Source organism: Tribolium castaneum, chromosome 1 (genome assembly GCF_031307605.1).
Source record: "Tribolium castaneum strain GA2 chromosome 1, icTriCast1.1, whole genome shotgun sequence".
Taxonomy (NCBI): Eukaryota; Metazoa; Arthropoda; class Insecta; order Coleoptera; family Tenebrionidae; genus Tribolium; species Tribolium castaneum.
Window position 1 is genome coordinate 6,509,765 of NC_087394.1, and position 21,822 is coordinate 6,531,586.

A 21,822-nucleotide genomic window follows, 5' to 3' on the forward strand; every position below is an offset into this window, starting at 1 on the left:
TGCCCAGGTAACACAGCTGTGTAATGTGTGTTGCCTATTAATTGCTACTAATGCGCACTCTTACGGAAGGTGCGGGCTTTAGTTTTAATCGACCCACGGTCTCTTAGATTGTTTTTAAATTTTTGAGACAGCTAGTATGATCCTAATACTACTCCTGAGACCTGAAATTTTGCCCTCTTTAGCGACGGTAAGTTTTTCGCAAAATTTTAAGTATCAGGAGTAGTTTTAGGATCATAGTAACGTGAGGAAGTATTTAAACAGAAATCTGTAAAAAAACTAAATTTGGGAAGCGCAACCTCTGGGTAGAATGCGAAATTTAGCTGTTACAGGTTTCTGTCACGATCAAAAATTAATTTTGAATCTTTTCAGCGACTTTAAATTATCTTTGCTGTGATATTATATTACCATTTTTTTTAATTCCGATTACTCTTCTGTATCGTTTGGTCAATAAATAAAAACAAAAAAAAAGTTTTTCAAATGCCTTTATTTAATCAAACAATCAGCTTATCACATGTTATTGTCTCACGCAGACTAAAGACAGAAAGTAAAAAATTGTGCGTTTCAATTATTCTCAATTTTATTTTTGCCCACTAATGGAAACAAAAACAAATTTTGTTTAAAAGTAGCCACACTTGTTATAAAATTAGGTGCTTCCGCATCATATTGAACCTTATTGTCTTCAATAAACTTGATTGCTAGTTGCATCCCTGGAATAAAAATTCAAAACTGTAATAATAAAAAATATTATTTTGTAAAGAAAGCACCTTCTTTTTTTTCTTCATCCCCACTAGTTTCCGGTTTTGTGCCACCATCACTAAAACCTGCAACCTAACAAATACAATAAATTTAAATCCTTACCAATACAAAAATAAAAATAATAATAGATGCGTTTGTTAAAGAAAAACTGAAGAGGCTAGAAATCTAGCTCCCAAAAACAAAATAAACTATAGAATATAACACAAAAATAACTAAAAAACAGATTATATACAAAAAGAAAAATACTAAAGAATAAATAACAAGCGTTCATTAAAAAAAAAAAAAAAACTCTAGAGTGCTTTGAAATTAAGAAACAATGTTTTGTACGTCTGTGATTGATTCGTTCTCTCATAACCTTACTTTTTGACAATTAAAAAGATAACAGATTTTCATAAAAATATTTATCTATTATTTATAAAAACTGTTAGAAATGTCTTCCTTGTTGTTCACCACACATCGCCTTTGAACATTTTAACAATCTTTGGCTATAAATTCTGATGAGCTGGTTTAGTAGGCAACCAACAATACAATGATACTAATTGATCTACGAAATCAAAGCATGTTGCGAGTTTTTTTAATAATGAACACCTGATAGAAAAAAAAAAGAAAAATATCAAAATAAGAAACAATTACCTGAATACTCAACTTCCTAAAATTCTCCTTACTCCCACACAACGTATGCGCTTGCCACCACTTTTGAACTTCCCCAAGTGTAAGTTTCTCAATTTCTGCAATTTCCTGCTTCAATCTATCAAACATATAATCCTCATCTGCAATTTCCGACCAATTTCTATTAAATTCCTCCTTCAAATGCACATCGACACATCGTTTCGTCTTGATGAGGTCATGTTTCGTCGTTTCAAACGCCTCTTCAGTCATACATTTCAACAAATCGGACGCTTGCTGAATAAATGCCTCGATTCTTTTTTGAACATGTTCGGTTGTATTTTTCGTCGCTTGTGCATTAACAGTGATCGAAAAACCCAAAATACCGAAAGTGTCGCGGTTTGAACAACTGACGTCGTAACCCAACTGCTCCTTAGTGCGGAGCGTGTCAAATAAAGGTTCCTGTATTATCAACTACAATTTAAAAAAACGCATTTTTTTGCCCAAAATTGGTCCACATAATTATAATATTTTTACCATCAAGATCTCGATTATGACCGAATTTTTCACAGAGAATGGCCCAGATTGGTAATAGTTGGTTACAACCGAATTTGAATCATTTGTATTAAATGATTCCAACACACAGTAATTTTCCCCATTGGGTATTTGACCTACACGGAACTTGAAATATTAATTATTATTAACTCAATCATGTTTTAATCCGAACGTTGGCAAAAAAGTTCGGGTTAAAGGGGTTTTACTGTAATTAGTATACAGGTCGCTAAAAAGTATGTTCAGTTAAATATTATAAAAACTATTCTTCATAAAAACATAAATTCCATCGTTTCAGATGTTTATCAAATTCCATTTGTTCTGAGGATACAAGCTTTTTAGTTTTACTTTTCCAGAAATTTGGAATTATATTTTTTTACCTTCCAATAAAAATAAAAGTGGGTATACAGGGTGAGTCACTGATATGAAAATATGAAATAAATTAAATGGCACTGCAAATGGGAAGTTAAAGTGTACGTAATTATTTTGCCCTATACAGGGTGTTTCATTTTTACAGTGCAACCTTTAACATAACCCCTGTATAATTGTATATATTTAAATTTGCACTTTTTTAGGCTGTATAAATCAGTTTAGTTCTTACAATTTGCTTTAACCATTCAGAAGTTATTTAATATTTTCAACAATTTAGTTCGTCTGCAGGCACATTATTAAAAAATCGCAGTGCCCTTGGTTTTTGGGAAATCAAGTTGGGACTTTGTCCATAAGTAAACAAATGTTTAAGGTGTCTTTTGGTGAGAAGACCATACATTTGCATTGTAGCACCACCTTGCTGTGACACATTCATTTTGGTAAATTTTGAAGGACCATAACTTGATTTTTTTAAATAGCACCCCCTGTATTTTATCACTAATTATTATTCAGCGTCTCATTTTACATCTTTTTTACCTCTTTAGTTTTTTTCCAAAAGTTGATAGTTAAGGAGATAATTCGTTTTTTTTGAAAAATGCACACAAAATCTCTTGGATACTAATATAGCGTGCTTTGAAAAACAACACGTTTTGACATACTAATGTCAAAATGGCATTTATAGTACGTCACGTTATAATTTTAATGTGAAAATGAATTTTTCACGTAAAATCCATACCTAGAAATCTCTTTTAGACATAAATTTTAATAAAATTTTGACAAAAAATTATTAAATAAAAATACAAAAATTTACAATAGAGAAATAAGGAAAAAAAAACGAGGTACAACAAATCAACAGCGATAACATATTACTTGCAGTTTCAAAACTGTTGTTATGTTAGAATGTATTGTTTTACATGGCACACTACGTTAATATCCAAGGGATTTTATGTGCATTTTTCAAAAAACCGAGTTATCTCCGAAACTATCAACTTTTGGAAAAAATTAAAGAGGTGAAAAAGATGTAAAATGAGATGCTGAATAATACCCAATAATAAAATACAAAGTGTGCTATTTGAAAAAATCAAGTTATGGTCCTTTAAAGTTTACCAAAATGAATGTGTCACAGCATGGTAATGCTACAATGCAAATGAACAGTCTTGTCGCTGAAAAATACCCCCGATAGTTGTTTACACACAGACAAAATCCCAACTCAATATCTCGAAAACCAAGCACACTGCAATTTTTTAATTATGTGCCTGCAGACGCACAAAATTGTAGAAAAAATTGAATAACTTCTGAATGGCTAAAGCAAATTGCATAAACTAAAATGATTTATAAAGCCTAAAAAGTGCACATTTAAATATGTACAAATATACAGGGTGGTGCCATTTGAAAAATCTATGTTAAAGGCTGCACTGTAAAAATAAAACACCCTGTATAGGGCAAAATAATTTCGATATCTTTGACAGTGTAGCACGCCCATATCAATGACTCACCCTGTAAGTTACATCACAGAATTTTGAAAAAAATGCTCTTTTAAAAATTACTAAATTTGACCATTCGTGCCATTAAAAAAAATCAAGTTAGCCTTGTATTTTCAAAATAGATGATGGTAGAAAATTAAAAATGATCACAGGTGATAAAACTGTTGTCCAAATTTAAAGGTGCTCTGCTAAACCGTTCCGAAAATATTTATTTTTCATACTTTTTATCGACCCTGTATAAAAAAAATGAAGTGACTCACTTTTGGGTACGAATGAGGATCAATCGGTTTGCAGTTTAGGCTTGTAACTAGATTATTGACCACATTTATGGCGTGTTCCTTTGTCACATTTCCTTGTATTAAAACCATGATGAATAAGTTTTGGATAAAACTTTCGGCGAATTTTTTTAAATCATCAAATGTTAAAGAATGTGTCACGTTATATTTATCAACTAACGAATTGTAATTATCTACCAAAATATCTAAACGTACATCCCTGGAATATTAAAATAATTAATTCAATTTTTTGTGTGTGTGAAACCTACTTTGCCAAACTGGTGGGTTTCAGTAAACAATTGTAGTAATATTTTATTAATTTATTTTTCACTGCTTTGAACATGTCCTCCGTAAGGTTTGAGTTAAAGTTGAGCATGTATTTTGTTATTAATTCAATGAGAACCTGCAATTTTTTTGTAAAAAATGTTCCGATTTTTTTTTTGAAAAAATTGTTCTTACATGTAGTTTTTCGTTATAACCAGATACTCCAACTACAATTCCTTTGTCGTAACATTTAAATGAATAAGATAACTGGGCTACTGTGGCAGGATATGCCTCATCAACTAACTGAATTTGGATGAGAGTCATGTAGAAATCTGCCAAAGCCGCTCTAAAATTAAAAACAATTAAAAAATTAAAAAAATTGATATAGTTTAAAAAATAACAATGCGCCCTCTGGTGACGAAAACCTCAAATGAAAAAATTATTAGCAAAGATTAAAATTGCACGATAAAACAAAAACAAACATTTTTAAAATCTTAAGATTTTGGACCTTATATTTTCGATATTTTCTACTCTACTGTTTAGAAACTCAAAATCAAGCGCCCTGTGGTGAATAATTTTAAATGTTTTATTTAATGAGAAATTTTAACTTGACATTTAAAACTAGCTCAAAATAATTATTTTTTCAAGGAAAATGAAACTACTTTTAACCATTTAAGTTTTCCGTCTCTTCGAATTGACTTAGCTCAATAACTTACGTTCAAACGAAATCTAAGAAATAAATAAAACACGCAAAATATTACATTTAGAATCCAAATAAAAATTATAGTAAGCCATCTATTTTCCAATATTTCTTTGACGAAAAAAATTGAAAAAGTGCTTGTTTCTTTTTTATTTCTATAGCAAATGTTAAACTACTTCTTTAACAACTCTTTTGAGTAGATAAAATAGGACTTTAACTGCAAGGGTAGATAAATAACTATTATTGTTACATACACAATCTTACTTCAAATTCATTCAAATTAATAAAAAATAATAACTGTTGTAAAGAAAAATGAAACTATTTTTCAGCCTCTTTGATTTAACTGAAACATAAAACTGAATTTTTTAAAATTCAAACTATATTGTAAAAAAAAAACAAAAAAATATAAAAAATATTTAGTGTGTTTTTGATCCAATTAAAAATTATAGTAAGCCACTGTCTATTTAATTTTTTTTATTCTGGATATTATTGCTTAAAAATTTAAAACCAAGAGGCTTCTGGTAAAAAAGTTTTAATAATAAATTACAGTAAAACCTCTCAACAACGTACACCGATAGGGAATCTTTAATTGTCCGATGTAGAGAGGTGTACGTTATTCGGATGTGTCCATTAGTTTTTTTTTTGATATTATTGCTTTAAAATTCAAAACCAGGAGCTTTCTGGTAAAAAAGTTTTAATAAAAAATTTAAATCTGAGGTTTCAATTTAATCAAAATAATGAATTACAGTAAAACCTCCTCTCAACAACGTACACCGATAGGGAATCTTTAATTGTCCGATGTAGAGAGGTGTCCGTTATTCGGATGTGTCCATTAGTTTTTTTTTTGATATTATTGCTTTAAAATTCAAAACCAAGAGCTTTCTGGGTAAAAAAGTTTTAATAAGAAATTTAAATCTGAGGTTTCAATTTAGTCAAAATAATGAATTACAGTAAAACCTCTCAACAACGTACACCGATACGGTATCTTTAATTGTCCGTTGTGGAGAGGTGTCCGTTATTCGGATGAGTCCATTAGTTTTTTTTTTGATATTATTGCTTTAAAATTCAAAACCAAGAGCCTTCTGGTAAAAAAGTTTTAATAAGAAATTTAAATCTGAGGTTTCAATTTAGTCAAAAAAATTAATTACAGTGAAACCTCTCAACAACGTACACCGATAGGGAATCTTTAATTGTCCGATGTAGAGAGGTGTCCGTTATTCAGATGTGTCCATTAGTTTTTTTTTTGATATTATTGCTTTAAAATTCAAAACCAAGAGCTTTCTGGTAAAAAAGTTTTAATAAGAAATTTAAATTTGAGATTTGAATTTAGACAAAATAATGAATTACAGTAAAACCTCCCAACAACGGACACCAAATAGAAATCTATAATTGTCCGTTGTGGAGAGGTGTCCATTAAGGGAGATTTCACAGTAATGTTTTATATGTTAAAGAAAAATGAAACTAATTTCCACCACCGAAAGAGTGCACTGAAATCTTAACTTAAACAAGGATATAAATTTTCGTAAATTAAAAAAATGTATTACGTTTAAAAACCGCAAATTTAAGGGAAAATAAAACCTTTTTTTTTTCATAACAATAAACAGAGCTCGCTATTAATTCAAATAAGATTCAAAGAAAAATACAAATTAATAAAAAAAAATATTTGGTTTACGAACAAAATGTTAGTTTTACTACTATTACTATACTACTAGATACTAATCTGTTTACCTTTATCACTAATTAACTAAAAACGTAATTTTTTGAAGGGGTGAACAAGCTAGAGAAAGTTAATCTTAAACTTGTAACCGAGTTCGTGTCGAAATATGTGTTGTTGGTGGCGTTTTAAAAGTGCAAGCGTTTTAAAATTACGTAAAACACCCCGTATATTTGTGTCTCTATTAATTCATTTTTTATAAAGATTTAGTAAAATTTTGAGATTTTAAGATGCGTTACTGAACAAATCGTATATTAAATAAATATTCTAGAACATTGTTAATCTGAAATTGAAACTTGGTAGTTGAATATTTACACAAAGTATATTCCACACTTATTAAACAAATAATAAAAAAATCCTTAACAAGTGGCTTTGTATTAATACCGAAGTTACAAATACTTTAAGATTTCGCTCAAATATTTTGTCTGAAATTATTGAGTTTCATCGGTTGGTCCTCAAAATCCATTGGTATTTATTTCAAAAAAACGTTAAGTGACGAAGTCGTAACAAAAATCAATGAATCAGACAAATGACTTTGTTTCCCACCTTACAACAATTAATTATCTCACAGATTATATTTTTTGTTGGTGACGTTCTATCTATATTCTTACACAACTAATGTTGTGCCATGTCGTTTAATTTTATTCAGTTTGTTACTTGCGTTGTCGCGAACGGACGTCTCATAAATAAAAGTAGAATTTTACTGTTTCAAAGTTTCAAATTCATTGGTTAGTGAGTGTTTTAGTGTGTGCTAGTGTAATGGATTACGAGAGAGAAAAGAAGGAAACAATCCGGATTAAAGGGTTAGTCTCTAATATTTTATTTTTAGAAAAATTACGATTTTTAGAAAGCTCTGTTAAAATTTAATTCGTTGTTCAAAGTTAACAACGCAAATGCACCAACCAAATTGCTTCAATTTGGTCACGTGTTCAGTTGGTTGCGGATTAAATTAATGACGCTTTTATAAACCGGTCCTAAATCTGTAATATTTTCAACTAATTTAATGACACATTGTTTTAATTTCTTGTTTTTTATTTCAGGAGGTCCGCCATAGCAGAGATGCCATAAAGGTCAGTGCTTATTTTTTCACTTCTGTACGACAACTTAAAAATTTTGATGAACGATTTTGAAATAAAAGACTCAATAAAATTAGACTTGAAAATAATACGTGAAACTATTGTTTTATTATTCGTACAGATATCTAAAACTAAGGATATGAAAAGACGTACAAATAAAACGTCCCCGTCCTCGATAGTTCCGTTAATGTCGCCAGAGGCGCTGTTGTTCCATTACCGTCTAAGTTTTCAGAGCAATAAATTTATAAAAATAGTTGTAATTAAATAACGGTTAGCACAAGGCGAATAAAAAAATACAGGCAGATAGAGAATCAAATTCTCAATAATAGGAGATAAAAATAGTGCAAAAATTATATCTTAAACTATAATTAAAAAAATTTCAAATTTTTACAAATTTGCACTCTGCCCCATATTTTTCAAAACGCTGCGAATACCGTTACAGATACAAGAAAAATGTTCAGAGAAAAGTTGTAGAGAATTAAATTTCCTTTAAAAAAGTCTGCGAGACCATATCCCTATTTTCAACCATTTAGGCCCCAAAGTCATTCAAAGACGCTCAAGTGATGGATTTCCTTCATTTTGCCGGTGGTCAAATATTGGAAAATTAATTTATACCTAAACCGTTGAAGGTAGACATATCGTGTCGCGGACTTTTTTGTAGAAAATTTAATTCTCTACAACCTCGTTTCTTTCACTTTTTTGTATCTTCAACCGTATTCGCTGCGTTTGCAAAAATATAAGGTAGAACGCAAACTGATAATTCTAACCGATTTTTTGCACACCGTCGCCTATTTATTAAAACGCTGCGAATACGGTTAAAGATACAAAAAAAGTGTAAGAAACAAAGTTGTAGAGAATTAAATTTGCTACAAAAAAGTCCGCGACACCATATTTCTATCTTCAACGATTTAGGTATAAATTCACTTGACCACCGGCAAAAAGAAGGAAATCCGTCGCTTCAGCATCTTTGAACGTTTTCAAAGCCTAAACTTTGAACTTTCTTCCGAACATTTTTCTTGTATCTTTAACCGTATTCGCAGCGTTTTGAAAAATACGGAAAAAATTGCAAATTTTAAATTGAAATAACTTTTTTCTCATGCTTCTCATGAAAATTTGAGTCCTCAGTTTTTCTGAGTCTGTTGAGAATACAAAGCTCAACATTTCTACATTTTTTTCCAAGTAATTAGTGAACTGCTTGAATTTCAATTAGTTTAAAACGATTTGACACCGAGACGGTATAACGCTCGAAGCGCCCTCCTTTTACTCTGCTGCACTAATTTTTTGGGATCAGAAAATTCTGCAATTTTGTATCTCGTTTCGTCTCCTAAGCTATAATCCTCCGTAGTCTAGCGTCAAATTCGGTAAAAATAAAAAAATAAAAAATGAATAACATTTCCGCACTAATCTCACCAGAGCGCGCTTATGTTTTATTTAAAAAAAAATCAATCTGAACAAAAAAAATAAAATTAAAAAAAACTTACGTTTTCGGTACATCCAAGCCCATTGGATTGATAAAATAAAAATTATAGTAGGCAATAGGCAACTTAAATTTTTGATCCTTCCGATACCACACTTCCACCAAAGGTGTGCTTAAAATTTTTTCGGGATACTCGGCATGATTTTCCTCCTCATCCAAAATAGTGAAATTTTCGGTCAAAAACTGGTTCGGAGCTGGCAGAGAAAATTCCTTAAGTGGTGTGGCTTTCTGCCATTTTTTCAACCATTCGTTTGGAATATCTAGGCGAAAAAATCAAGCAAGCAACAATAAATAAAAAATTGCGAACCTTTCTCTGTGTATTTGGTGCCGAACCACTTTTCAGTTTGGTCAAAAGTCAGACCTGCTGGTAATTTATTACAAAGTGCAATCACGTTCATTTTTTCCGGCACTAAACTGTTTAGTACCATTTTAATAGCGTCAGGATCGTACTCGAAAAATAGTTCCGAGCCTGTGATGTAGTCCTCGGGTGGGTACAAGTGCATGTCTTCGGATAAACTTTCCACGAGTTCAACGGCTGTTTCTTCAGTCGCAAATTTAAAGGAAATGTCGCCAATTATTTTCATTTCGTTATAAAGGCGTTCTTGGGGACCGAGTTTTTTTAACATGTTGATGTAAGAAAAGACTATTTCAATTACCTACATTTCCAAAATTAAGTATATAAGTGATAGTAATTGAATAATTAAAAAACCTCATTCAAATGTTTGAATCCTTCTTCTGTTAAGGACATGCTTATTGTAAAGAAAGCGTACAAGGAGTTGTGTTCACTACCGGATTCCCCGTTGCCAGCAGAGATGCTTAGGACCCAAACCCTATAAAAATTACCACAGGAGTAGCATACGCAATTTTTTCTCACATTATTTTGATCATACATTTTTCTTCAAGCTGTGTTATTGTTTTAATCCCTTGTGTTATAAGTTGAACAAAAAATATGAATATGAAAAATTAACTGATATAAAAATTGCTGCAAAAGTTCTTGTACTCGTTTTTTTGCATAAAATTATAGTGATCATTTCATTTGCCTTCAAAAAATCACTCGCTCTAGCAAAGTTTTAAACACTTTTTTATGTCTTTAGAACCCTCTACATCTCTTAAAAGTGCTAAAAAAAATTGGTTCGAGTTTAAGATGTTTGATTTTTTCCAACTTTTGTCGCTATTTATTTGATCGATTTCCGGTAATAACTCTTGAACTGTTTTTTAACTTTGAGAAGCTCGTTTAATTATCAATCTGTTTAAAAAAAATCGTTGTCCTACGATTAATAGTTTTCGAAAAATTGTTAACAAATGCACAAAATAGGTAAAATTTATACGTGTATATAACTTAGAAATTATTATGAATTTTGCAATTTGCTCAACGCCAATCCATTTCCCGGATTATTTTACAGAGGTTTTCATCAAAGTAGAGCCATTTTTTGAAAAAGTTTTGCCGTAATCGAGAAAATAAAAAAAATAAAAAAATTCCGAACACAGCGAATAATTTTGTAGTTCATTTTCCGTAATTTCGTTTGTTTATTTCGTGTCTATTTTTTAAATGCCTACTCAACCTTTGGAAAAAAATATAATTTAACAATAATAAAAAAAATAGAATTATGAGTAAAAAAATTCGAGGCCAAAAAATGAATACTTCTGGAAGGGTGAAAAATTAAATACACTTGAACTTTCATTCCAAGTTCATGCCGTAAAGCAGAGAAATACAAAAAACCATTTTTTGAAGATTGTTTTTAAGTTGTTGACCGAATTTCTTCGTTAGCATGACTAAAAAAAAAATTCTTTGAGAGGTTTTCGATAATCCAACTTTCAATTTCATTTGGTTAAATAAACTTTGATAATAATAGTATTCTGCTTTGTTTACTTGAATTGAAATTACACGTTCAAACAAAGGATAATTTTGGTTGTTCGATTGGAACACAAAAATTAACATTGAAACAAATATTACTTATCCAGTGTCTTACGAACCGTTCAAACAAAGGATAATTTTGGTTGTTCGATTGGAACACAAAAATTAACATTGAAACAAATATTACTTATCCAGTGTCTTACGAACCGATTCTTACGCCATAAACGAGAGGAACAATTGCATTATAATTTAAAATGGAATTGAACGACTGAAATAAAATAGAATGGATGAAAATAAGTTAAAATTGTCCTTTATATCTTCAAAAATTTTTGAATATTTACAAATGCAAAAATGGTGGATGCGCCGGGATAATTCTTTGATTCAATTAAAATGTAAATCATAATTCATACCGTAAAGCAGACAAATGCAAAAAACCATTTTTTGAATTTTTTTTTAAGTTATTGATCCAATTTCTTCGTTAGTATAACTAAAAATAATAAAATCTTTGAGAGGTTTTGGGTAATTCAACTTTTAATGTCATTTGGTCAAATAATCTTTAATAATAATAGTATTATGCTCTGTTATTTTCAACTGGAATTACACGTTAAAACAAAGGATAATTTTGATTGTTCGGATGGAACTTAAAATTTAACATTGAAACAAATATAATATTATTCAGTGTCTTACGAACCGATTTTAACGCAACAAACGAGAGAAACAATTGCATTGTAATTTAAAATGGAATTGAACGACTCAAATAAAGTACAATGGATAAAAATAAATTAAAATTGTCCTTTGTATTTTTCAAAAAAATCTTAAGTATTAACAGATGCAAAAATGGTGGATGCGCCGGGATAATTCTCTGATTCAATTAAAATGTAAATTATGATTGTAAATTTATATTAATAAATTGCATTTAAGAAAAATAAAAAATTAAAAATAAAAGCTGCAAATAATATTACAAATGAGCAAAGTCTTTAAAAAATGGTGGAGGCGCAGGAATAATTCTGAAGTACAGAAAACTTTTAGTTAACATTTAATCTAACTTACTTCAACAATAAATTGTGTCAGTAATTATACAGGGTGAGTCTGTTAAAAGCATTTTTTCACAGGAATAATCAGCGTTTGCTATTAAATACTCTATCTTATGCTCATATGAATACATATGAATTTTTTTTTCTTATAGTTAAAAATAATCAATATCAAGTGGCTGTTTTTTTTAATAAACAAAAAACACTTAAAGGTACATACTGTTATTTTGTGCAAAAAGAATGTTAAAAATTACGCCAGCTTAAAAAATAATAAAAATTTACATTATTTGTGTAACTGTCTATACCAAATTTAATAGAATACATAAAATATCATAACCTATTATTTGCAATGAATCAATATTATCTAATTTTCCATCACTGTTTTGACTCAGTTTGGAGAAAATTTAATAGTGTTTCTGTGGTTTATAAGTAAATAAATGTCCACGTTTCATTTTCTTTGTAAAAGAAATAATATAAAAATGTGTTGATTTGTGACAGAAATTTTGCGTTTTTTTCGACAATTTGATCTTAGTTATCAATTACATATTAAGTTTTTGTAAAGATGACTTACTAAATATCGTAAATATAAAAAAAATAAATTAAAAAATTAATACATTATACAGGGTGCTCAAAAACTGGCGCACCAACTCAGTGGTACGTTATTGAGAAGCAAGTGCAGATTACGGGAAAAATGTTGAAAAAATTCCTAAAATTATATTTTAAAAAATCTGGAGCTACAAACTTATTGTGTTAACTTCTTTCGTTTTCATTATTTTTTTATGTTTTTATGTTTCATACCAGGTAATCGTTCCGTAACAAAACGATGATTAATTATTTTAAGATTTACTATCAGATTTTAGCAGTTTATTTAATTTAAAAAAATTACAATTTATCCAAAAAATCACAATGTGTAGATGTGCCAACACTGAGGATTATTTCCTAGGAAACCGTTGCAAAAATAATTTATTTTTATTGTTGCTCAAATTCTATTGCGATCATGACTGTTAGACAACGTTGCCACATATCATTTATCTAAAATCCGTTATTTATCAATAACTTTAATACAAAGAATTTTTTTACTATTTTTACCTTTATATGTAACCACTTCTCTACCACACACCATTGAGTTGGTGCGCCAGTTTTTGAGCACGCTGTATAATATCGTGAAAAAAAATCAATTCTGATTTGCATATGATAATATAAACAAATTATCATTGACAAAAAATATAATTTGTTTTGGTAACTGATTGCAAATTTGTTTATATTCTTACACAATTATTAATATGCCATTTAATTTTACTCAGTTTATAATTTTCTGTTGTCATGAACAGACGCCTCATAAATTTATTAAATAAAATAAAATTCAACAATTTACAGATTAAAATTTTCAGCCCTTCAGTGTGTTGTGAATTCTCAAAATAAAAAAACAATCGTGCTAAAAGAATCCAGATTAAATAATGGTTAGTGTAAAATATTTTTTTTTAGAAAAAATACCTTCAACTAATTTAATGACGTAATTTTTACGTAATAATTCGTAATTATTTTTGAATCATTTTGAAAGAATGATCACATTTTTCATAACTCTTTATGTACCTTTCTGTAGTTAAATAATTTAATCAAAAAACACCAACAATAAAAAAAATTGAACAAAAAATATAAATACAAAAATTCTTACTTTTTCTTCAAATATGCCAAAAGACTGCCTTTTCCCTCATCCCCGAGTATCCACGAGACGTACTGATGTGGTTTACTTTTGTATTTGTTCAATAAAGAAGGCAAAGCCCAAGTCAGTTCAAGCTAAACAAAAAAAATTATTATTTTAAGCAAAATTAAAAAATACTATACCTGAATAACTTCATTAACTGGTTGAATATAATACATTTTTGTAAATTTCGGTGTATCAAAGACGTTTGTAAACTGTTTAAAATCATCAGGTGGCAAGTCATTAGAAGGCACATTACTGAAACACTCCAGGACGTATTTTTCCAACTCATCCATTGGCAATCTGGCCTAAAACCCCTTCAATTTAATTTAAATGCAAGCATGTTATTTTGGAACGTACTTGAATTGCTAGAGTCATTCTGTGGGCGGAATAATGCCGTTTTCTGAACTCATGTACCCCTTTATACAAGTCATCTTCAGAGACATTATCTCTCAGAGTAATTAAATTACCCCAAGTGAATGTATTGACTGGGCTTTTGTCATCAGCTAAGCTGGCAAGTAGCTGTTCTTTGCGATAAGTATCAGAAGGTAAAGCCATCTGAAATTCTGATTCAATCGCTTCTCTTTCTCTCGTAATAGAACATCTTTTCATTAGGGGCGATATAAAAAATTGGGCGAATTTATCGAGTGCTGTTAACAAATCTTTTTCAAGGCATTCGAAGTAGAACGTTGTGTATTCACAATCTGTGGAGGCATTATCAGAGCCGCCCCTTTTCTGAAATGTGTTTTTTTATTAATATTCGAACCCAAAAGTGTTTTTTGATTTGGACTTGCCCTCATTACGAAAATTTTTTAAAAACTAAAATTTGTCTTTGCATTCTCATTTCTTCTTTCAAAATAAAGTTAAGAACGTGTTTTTTTGCAGAAAATTAGCAATAAATGTGGAGGTTCGAGGTGTAACTGCAGAAAGTTACAGTTTTCTTGTTATATTTGTGTAGTAAAATTTTCGAGATCGGATAATTTTTTATTTTAAAAGATGGACCTCTACATGATAACGAGATGAAATGAAGCTACTAGGTGATAAGTTTTGGGTATACAAATAATTTCGATATCTGTAACAGTCACCCACTAAGTTATTGCAATTTAAATTCGGGTAAATTCAACAATAAAAGAAAAAATGTTCGTACTGTGTTTTCTGATTAACTCAAGTGATTTTAAGAGAGTTTTAATTTATTTCCCTAAATCTAAGTTTAGCCGTTTACGAGATCTTTACACAAAAAAATCGATTTATATTTTCCTTTAGTGTTTTTTATTATCTAAAAAAAATTAACAAATTTCACATTTTGAAAGTTAGTTTGGAAAACTTCAAGTATCCATTACTTAATTTTTTTTTTCAGTTGACTCGTCGTAGCGCTCTCGCGATGTTCATATTTATCGATGAAATGGTCCTTTACAGCGCGTGCATTGGCGTAGTTTACTTGGGGTTTATACAATTAATGTTACCGGTCGCTTACAAAAATCTAATTAAAACATAAATTTTATTGTTTTATTATAATTACGGAGTACCCAAGAAAAATTGTGGCAATAAAATAGTCGCTAATTTATTAAGACTGCGGTATATTTGTTGAGATTATTTTCTGAACCAATTTTAAAATAGTCGCTAATATAAGCTTCTGATTGGCTAGTTCAAACCCTGACAAGGCACCTAATTTGACATAATCGTTAAAAAATAACTTCATCATTTCCTCAATCTTACATGGACACCAATGAAGATGTTTAATACAGGGGAGCGTAAGTCACTATTACATTTTGAAAATGTTGCGTTTTAATTCAGTGGAAATTAAAATTAAAAACTAAATAAAAATATTTTAATCATTTTCTCTGAGAAATTCGCTTGAATAACTGTGATTCTTTCTAAATTCTCGAAAACTGATTCCGTTTTGCGGTTAAAATATCTTTGAATTTCGAAAAAGATCTTTCTACATCACAGCTGGTTACAGGAGTAAATAAAAAGTTTGGTGCTAATGCAAAATATGTCGAAGGTGGTACATTATTCGCTATTTGTTTTAAAACTAGAAAATTGGGATTTCTAGTAACTGCGTCAATTTTTGCATTAAATTTATCTTGTAATGACCATTCTACAGATTTTAACTCTATCAACGTAGACTCAAATTTCTCAACTGTAATGGATAATTTTAAATTTTACGTTTCTAGAAATTTGATCGTAGTTGGAATATTTGAAAAATTGTTTTCAATAAAATTAAGTTGAGAAACTAAATTTGTGGTTAAAACTAAAGTTTTACATTGCTTAATGCTTTGTGCATCGTCGTTTAAAGCAATAAACAAATAATTTTAATTGATTAAAATTTTTAGAAATTTGCTTCTAACCAAGTACCCCAGCGTGTAACTACAATTGTTGATTCGTCAGAAACGTTACGATTTGTATATTTTTTTAAAAAGGACTTTAAAGAAGGATTATTTAGTTATCTACAAAATGTGCTCGAGGTGAAATCGCAGCGTATTTCCCTTTGAAACGTGGTGTGGTTGAAAACATTTCAAGGGCTAAAAATGGTAAATAATTAAAAAAATATTAATGTCACACCAAAGAATACTTTGAAATGAATTACAATTTCGTAATTTAGTTCTACTGGGTCACTTTTATGCTTTTTAAATAAGTACATGAGATAAAAATGTTCTTTTGACTTTTTAGATATTATTAAAATTAACAAAGAGTTAGGGCGGTTAAAAGTAAAGGTATAATATTAATAGATAAGTGACATTAATTATTTTTTAATTATTTACGAATTACGATTTTTAGCTCTCGAAATGTTATCAAAGGCGATGAACATGCTTCAGAGGGAAATACGGTTCGGTTTCACCTCAAGCGCATTTTGCAGTAAGTTTAAATTGCAATAATTTGGTGAGACTTACAGATAACGAAATGATTCTTGCACCAAAAATTTATTTCAAGTATTAGCTTTATTTCGTCTCGATTATGTGGGAGTCTATCTTTTAAATTAAAAAACTTTCTCGCATCTCGGAAATTTCACTACACAATTATGCAACGTTACAAGAAAATGTAATTTTTTTGTTTCCCTTTATCAAAACTCAACCTTGTTAAACTACGTATAAATCTGCATTTATTGAAAATTTGTTTGCAAAAAAAACGGAGTTTCTAGCTTTATCCAGAAGAAAGATATGAGTATGTAAACGCAAAATGTGTCCAATTTTAAGTGTTTGCAAATTTTTAGCTAAAACGTCTTTTCAGCCCCTTCGCGACGGTTGAAACAAAAAATTCTTTGTCTAAACATTTTTTAATACTCTTTCCTAATTTATATCAACAATGCAAGCTGTTCCACAACATTTCGATTTAAAGGTTTATCTGACTGCAAGCGCGCTAACCTTCGCCCATAAAATTTCCTCACACTGGTGATAACATTTAATAATTTTCAATTTATTTTGATTTGTTACGAGAAATTCATTATAGGTACTATTTTTGAAAAATTTCTCTGCTCTACGATGTGAGAGATTTTGGATGATATTTTGCATATTGGTGAAGTAATACAATTTTCATAAATGATAAATTAAATTTTGGTAGAAAATCAAATCTAATTTGATTATTTTTATTACTTTTGGTTTACTATTAGCCTTACAACTGTTTGCAATTTCCAAAAATGTTGTTCCCCAGAATTGATACATATTTGTACACCTCCAAATTTTTAAAAATAAAAATAAATTTGAAGTGTTTCGAAGAAATTAAATTTAATATGAGGTAACGATTTTTTGCATGCTTGAATTATTCTTTCTTATTTTAAAACTATAAGGTACACAATAAGACATTATTATCCGTACAAAAGTGTACATCTTAAATTTTTTTATTTCAAACGGTAATTATAAAAATTAATAGTCAGTATCTAAAAATTGAAAATTGTAATATTGGGGAAATTAACAGGTTCAGGGTTAGCTTTTTGGCTCATAGTAGGTCATATAAATTCCTGTCATAAAAACCTATGAAAAAAAGTAAAAAATTTTATTTGTTAGAGAATGAGATTTTTTTAAGTCGGTATCAATTTAATTGTTATTTTAATAGAAAGCTATGTTTTTATTGTATAATTTGGATTACTCGAATTATTCTAAGAAAGTTTTCATTATCGTTTTTTCAAACCTAAGTTCTTGAGACTTTTACACTTTTTATTTTTATTTTTCTATTTGTACCTTTCTTTACACAAATTGAAAACTTTATCATTTATAAATATTTTGGAGTCGTATTTGGGTGTTTCAAGGAGAAAGTTTAAATCTATCCCTTAGTGTTTTTTTATTTAACCAATTTTTGAAGATTACTTTTTCAGAACTTAATTTATTATCATTCGTAGCTGTTTTTGATAAATTTCTATTTTCTGCAATGTGGGATATTTTGAGAGAACATTAAATATGAGAAAATATTTTTTTTGCGGGCTTGAATTAAATTTTTTTCTCTATTTCATATCTATAAGGCACAGTCACGATAAAAAAAATGACACCAATAAAACCATAGCCACAATTTTTTTGGTTAATGTGTACTTTGGCTGGATGTTGTGTAAATTAGCTAAACAGTTTTTAAACTAACCTGTGTCTTGAAATTTATTAGCAAGTCGAACTTTTGAAATCCAGCCCGGTTTGTAGGGGTGTCATTCTTTCTGAACGTGACTGTACACATTAATGATCTCTACCGTATTTTCTCTTCTATATCCAGTTTAAGTCGTTTCGTTTGATTTATTTTTCTTCTGATTTTTTCACCTTTTTGGAATTTGAAAGAAAATAAAGTTAAGATCTGGTTACTTCTTTTTTGTAAATATTTCAAAAACCAAAAAAAATTGTTGATAATTAAAAAAACAATAAATGATACGTCAAAAAATAGTTTATTTACACCCTACATGGGTTACAATTGGTTAAAAATTTATAATTTGGTGCCAATTCGTTACTTTTTTGTTTTTGTTTTTAGGGACAACAGCTACAGTGTCTATAAAAATATCTCCAGTAATTGTTTTCTTTCTCAATTGACCGCAACTATTATATTAAAAAAATCACCATCACATGATGGAGGATTTGAAAAAACTTTAAAAATATTCTCAGTTTTTTTGTACTCCCAAAAGTTTTAAACATAGATAAACAATTAAAAAAGCAAAGTTTTATAGACATTTCTAGACATTTAAACCCTTAGAGTCCTTAGAAGTGTAACAAATCGTCAATAGGTTCAATTTGAAAAGGTTTGATTTTTATAAGAATCGTGAAAAAAAATAGTTTGACTTGTACATAACCAATAGCCGAAAGATGTAGATATAAATAAAAATTTGAGAGATGGACTGTTTTTTTTTACTTTCTACATATTACATATTTTTTCTTGCGTTCAATTCTTAGCTATTATTTATTTATTAAATATTAGCAGAACAAAGTTAATACGAAATGGTACAGTTTTTTAATTTAACAATTTTTTTGATATTTGTGTAAATTTCAATTATTTTGTTATTACCCCGTGAAAAAATTATTGATCATACCTAAAGGCAGAATCATTATTACCGACTAATAGAGACTGCATCTTATAGGAAACTTCCTAATCCAATTTTTAAAGGCTTTTCTCGAAACTAAAAATAAAGCCATTTTGCTAGAAATGTAAGTACTTCTCAGTATTTTTATTTTTCTCAAAATCCTAAAGTTATGTGTATCCTAATATGTTTTAAACAATTTTTTAATTAAATTTTTAATTTCAGTTAATTTTTTAAGTTTTTTTTAAATTTTTTTGAAAACTATTACAATACCACCAGAATATAAATTGACACACGTTGGGAAACACAATTAAATGCTGCTTATTTTTATGCTACGAATAACTATGAGATAAACATATTAAAAGAGATAAAATTATTTTAAATAAGTATGTTTTATTCAATCCACCCACACTGAAAAATTAAATTTTATTAAGCAGTATAACAAAATTAGAAATATTAAGCCAGCCACTGTGAAATATTCTATAATACTCCAGAAGTTCAGTAAATATTAGGTAGTGACATAATAAGAAAAATCCTGTGTATAAAAAAAAACTAAAAACAAATGTTAATTTAATGAACCAATACTGATAATGTGCCAATAATCTTTAGCAATACAGAGAATAATTTTCTAGGTTTAGAGAAATTCTTACTGAAAAACGAAGCAGCAAATTTAGAACAATATTTAGTTTCATGTGAAAATTAGCAAAAAAAATGATTACATTATTTGTAGTCTTTCTCTTTTGCGCAATGATTTTTTTAAATCTTTTACCACATGTTATTGTATTTTGTTTATTATTGGAATAAGAATTATTACATTAAAAACAACGCTTTTATTTTTCATACAATGTATAGAAGTCTATGAAAGATTTACCCTAAAATACCAGATTTTATTGCCTAATTGCTTTATGACACCTAAATAAAAAAAGCCGGACGAAAATCATTTACGTAATTTCAGACAATTTTAAGTGATTTATCTCTTTCTTGAGTTACAAAGTCAATTATTTAAAAAATTTAAAAGATAAGGCCAAAAAAATTAGGACAAAATTACGTGATTTTAACCAATTTCAAGCAATTAAGGGACGAAAATAAACATGTTTAGACGTTGACTTAATTGATTTTTTGATTATCTACCACCTTTTGGTTTGCAAAATGTTTACAAAAAAAAATGGACCATATAAAAGCACATATATTTGAATAAAATTTCATTTCAAGAACTAGGTCAGTGTTACAGATACCGAAATGATTCTTACACCAAAAACTTATTAGTTTCATTCCATCTCAATTAGTTCTATCTTTTAAAACAAGAAAATTCTTGCATTTAGAAAATTTCACTACACAACTATGACACGTTAGAAGAAAACAGTAATTTTCGGAGACTTTTTTTATAAAAATTATAAAGCTTGTGTATGTATAAGTTAGAATCTATACATTGACTAAAAAATCTCTTGCAAAAAATAAAGTTTCTGGTTTTATTCAGAAGACATGAAGATGTCAACATGAATTTTGTTTTTCAAATTTTTTTTATAACGAAGATAATTCCAAATCAAAAACGACACTCGGTCGAAAATTTTACATAAAAGCCAATTTTCGTAAAAGTATGCAAAAAAAATGTGATATTACCGAAATAAATGAGTCAAAATCGTTCTCTTCTGGAAACTTTTCACTACCCATAAAAACCATGTGTTCCAAAAAATGGGCCATTCCTGGGACAGTTTTGGGGTCACTGAAACTCCCAACGCCTATACACAAACTTGCAGCAGCCTAAAACCCCTTGTTTTTATTTTTTAAAACATTAAAAGTTGCCACAACCATTTTTTGTTCCGGGAGATGGTCCTCATCATCCTCATCACTACTCTCGCATTCATCGCCACTTTCTTCTTCTTCTTCTTCCTCATCTTCCGAAATTTCAGCCTCTTGTTCACAGCCATCTAAAGGAGAACTGTCTGACACGAGACAAGCCGTCAGGCCATTTTTTAGCCGTATTACCCTAATAAATTAACATTAAGGTCGCACAATACGTTATTTATAACCACCTGTATTCCTTTTTATCACTCGCACTCTTAACAGGTGTTGGCAAAACCTCAAATTCAAAATTCTGACAGGGATTTGGGGTTACTTGCGGCATTGCAGCATTGGAGAGCGATTTTTTTGAGGTTAGGTGCGACGTGTCACTTTTTGACTTACTTTCAAGCGGGGTCTTATTCATGACTAGCAATTTTTTGACAAAATGTGCCACATTTACTAAATGCCTTTTAAAATAATTCAACTTTATTGTCATCTGACAATTGACAACGTCAAATAGAAAAGATGGCGCTCCAACTGCAACTATCTCTCTTTTATTCGTTACTTTTCTCATAATTCCGTCTTTGTCACAATTTTTGAAAAGTAGTTGTCGCTATTACCGGCCGCTTTTTGAAAAAACTTGGTATGGTAAAAAATGAACAGGATGTTCTTACAGAACAGTTATTCTATTTTTTCT

At 29.3% G+C, this 21,822-nt stretch overlaps 1 protein-coding gene across 1 annotated transcript; it reads right to left on the minus strand.

The window, feature by feature from the left end:
- Window positions 1-466: 466 nt before the first annotated feature.
- LOC655191 (nardilysin) lies at window positions 467-21,684 on the minus strand. The gene is made up of 16 exons (XM_064359484.1): window positions 21,377-21,684; window positions 21,153-21,330; window positions 20,964-21,104; window positions 14,222-14,596; window positions 14,005-14,169; window positions 13,835-13,956; window positions 9,983-10,103; window positions 9,581-9,929; window positions 9,278-9,533; window positions 4,502-4,652; window positions 4,312-4,445; window positions 4,028-4,262; window positions 1,900-2,043; window positions 1,390-1,836; window positions 765-828; window positions 467-707 (listed from the first exon to the last, which is right to left on the minus strand). Exons 1-16 carry the CDS (start codon window positions 21,619-21,621, stop codon window positions 562-564), a joined length of 3,273 nt encoding a protein of 1,090 aa, XP_064215554.1. The 5' UTR covers window positions 21,622-21,684; the 3' UTR covers window positions 467-561.
- Between the last annotated feature and the right edge of the window lie 138 nt (window positions 21,685-21,822).

Excerpts from the sequence above, each read along its gene's own strand:
- LOC655191 (XM_064359484.1), bottom strand. The coding sequence starts at position 21,621 with ATGACAATAAAGTTGAATTATTTTAAAAGGCATTTAGTAAATGTGGCA. Across the intron at positions 14,597-20,963 it reads ATTTTGACTCATTTATTTCG|AAAAGGGGCGGCTCTGATAA; the intron begins GTAATATCACAT and ends AACACATTTCAG. Across the intron at positions 829-1,389 it reads TTAGGAAGTTGAGTATTCAG|GTTGCAGGTTTTAGTGATGG; the intron begins GTAATTGTTTCT and ends TGTATTTGTTAG.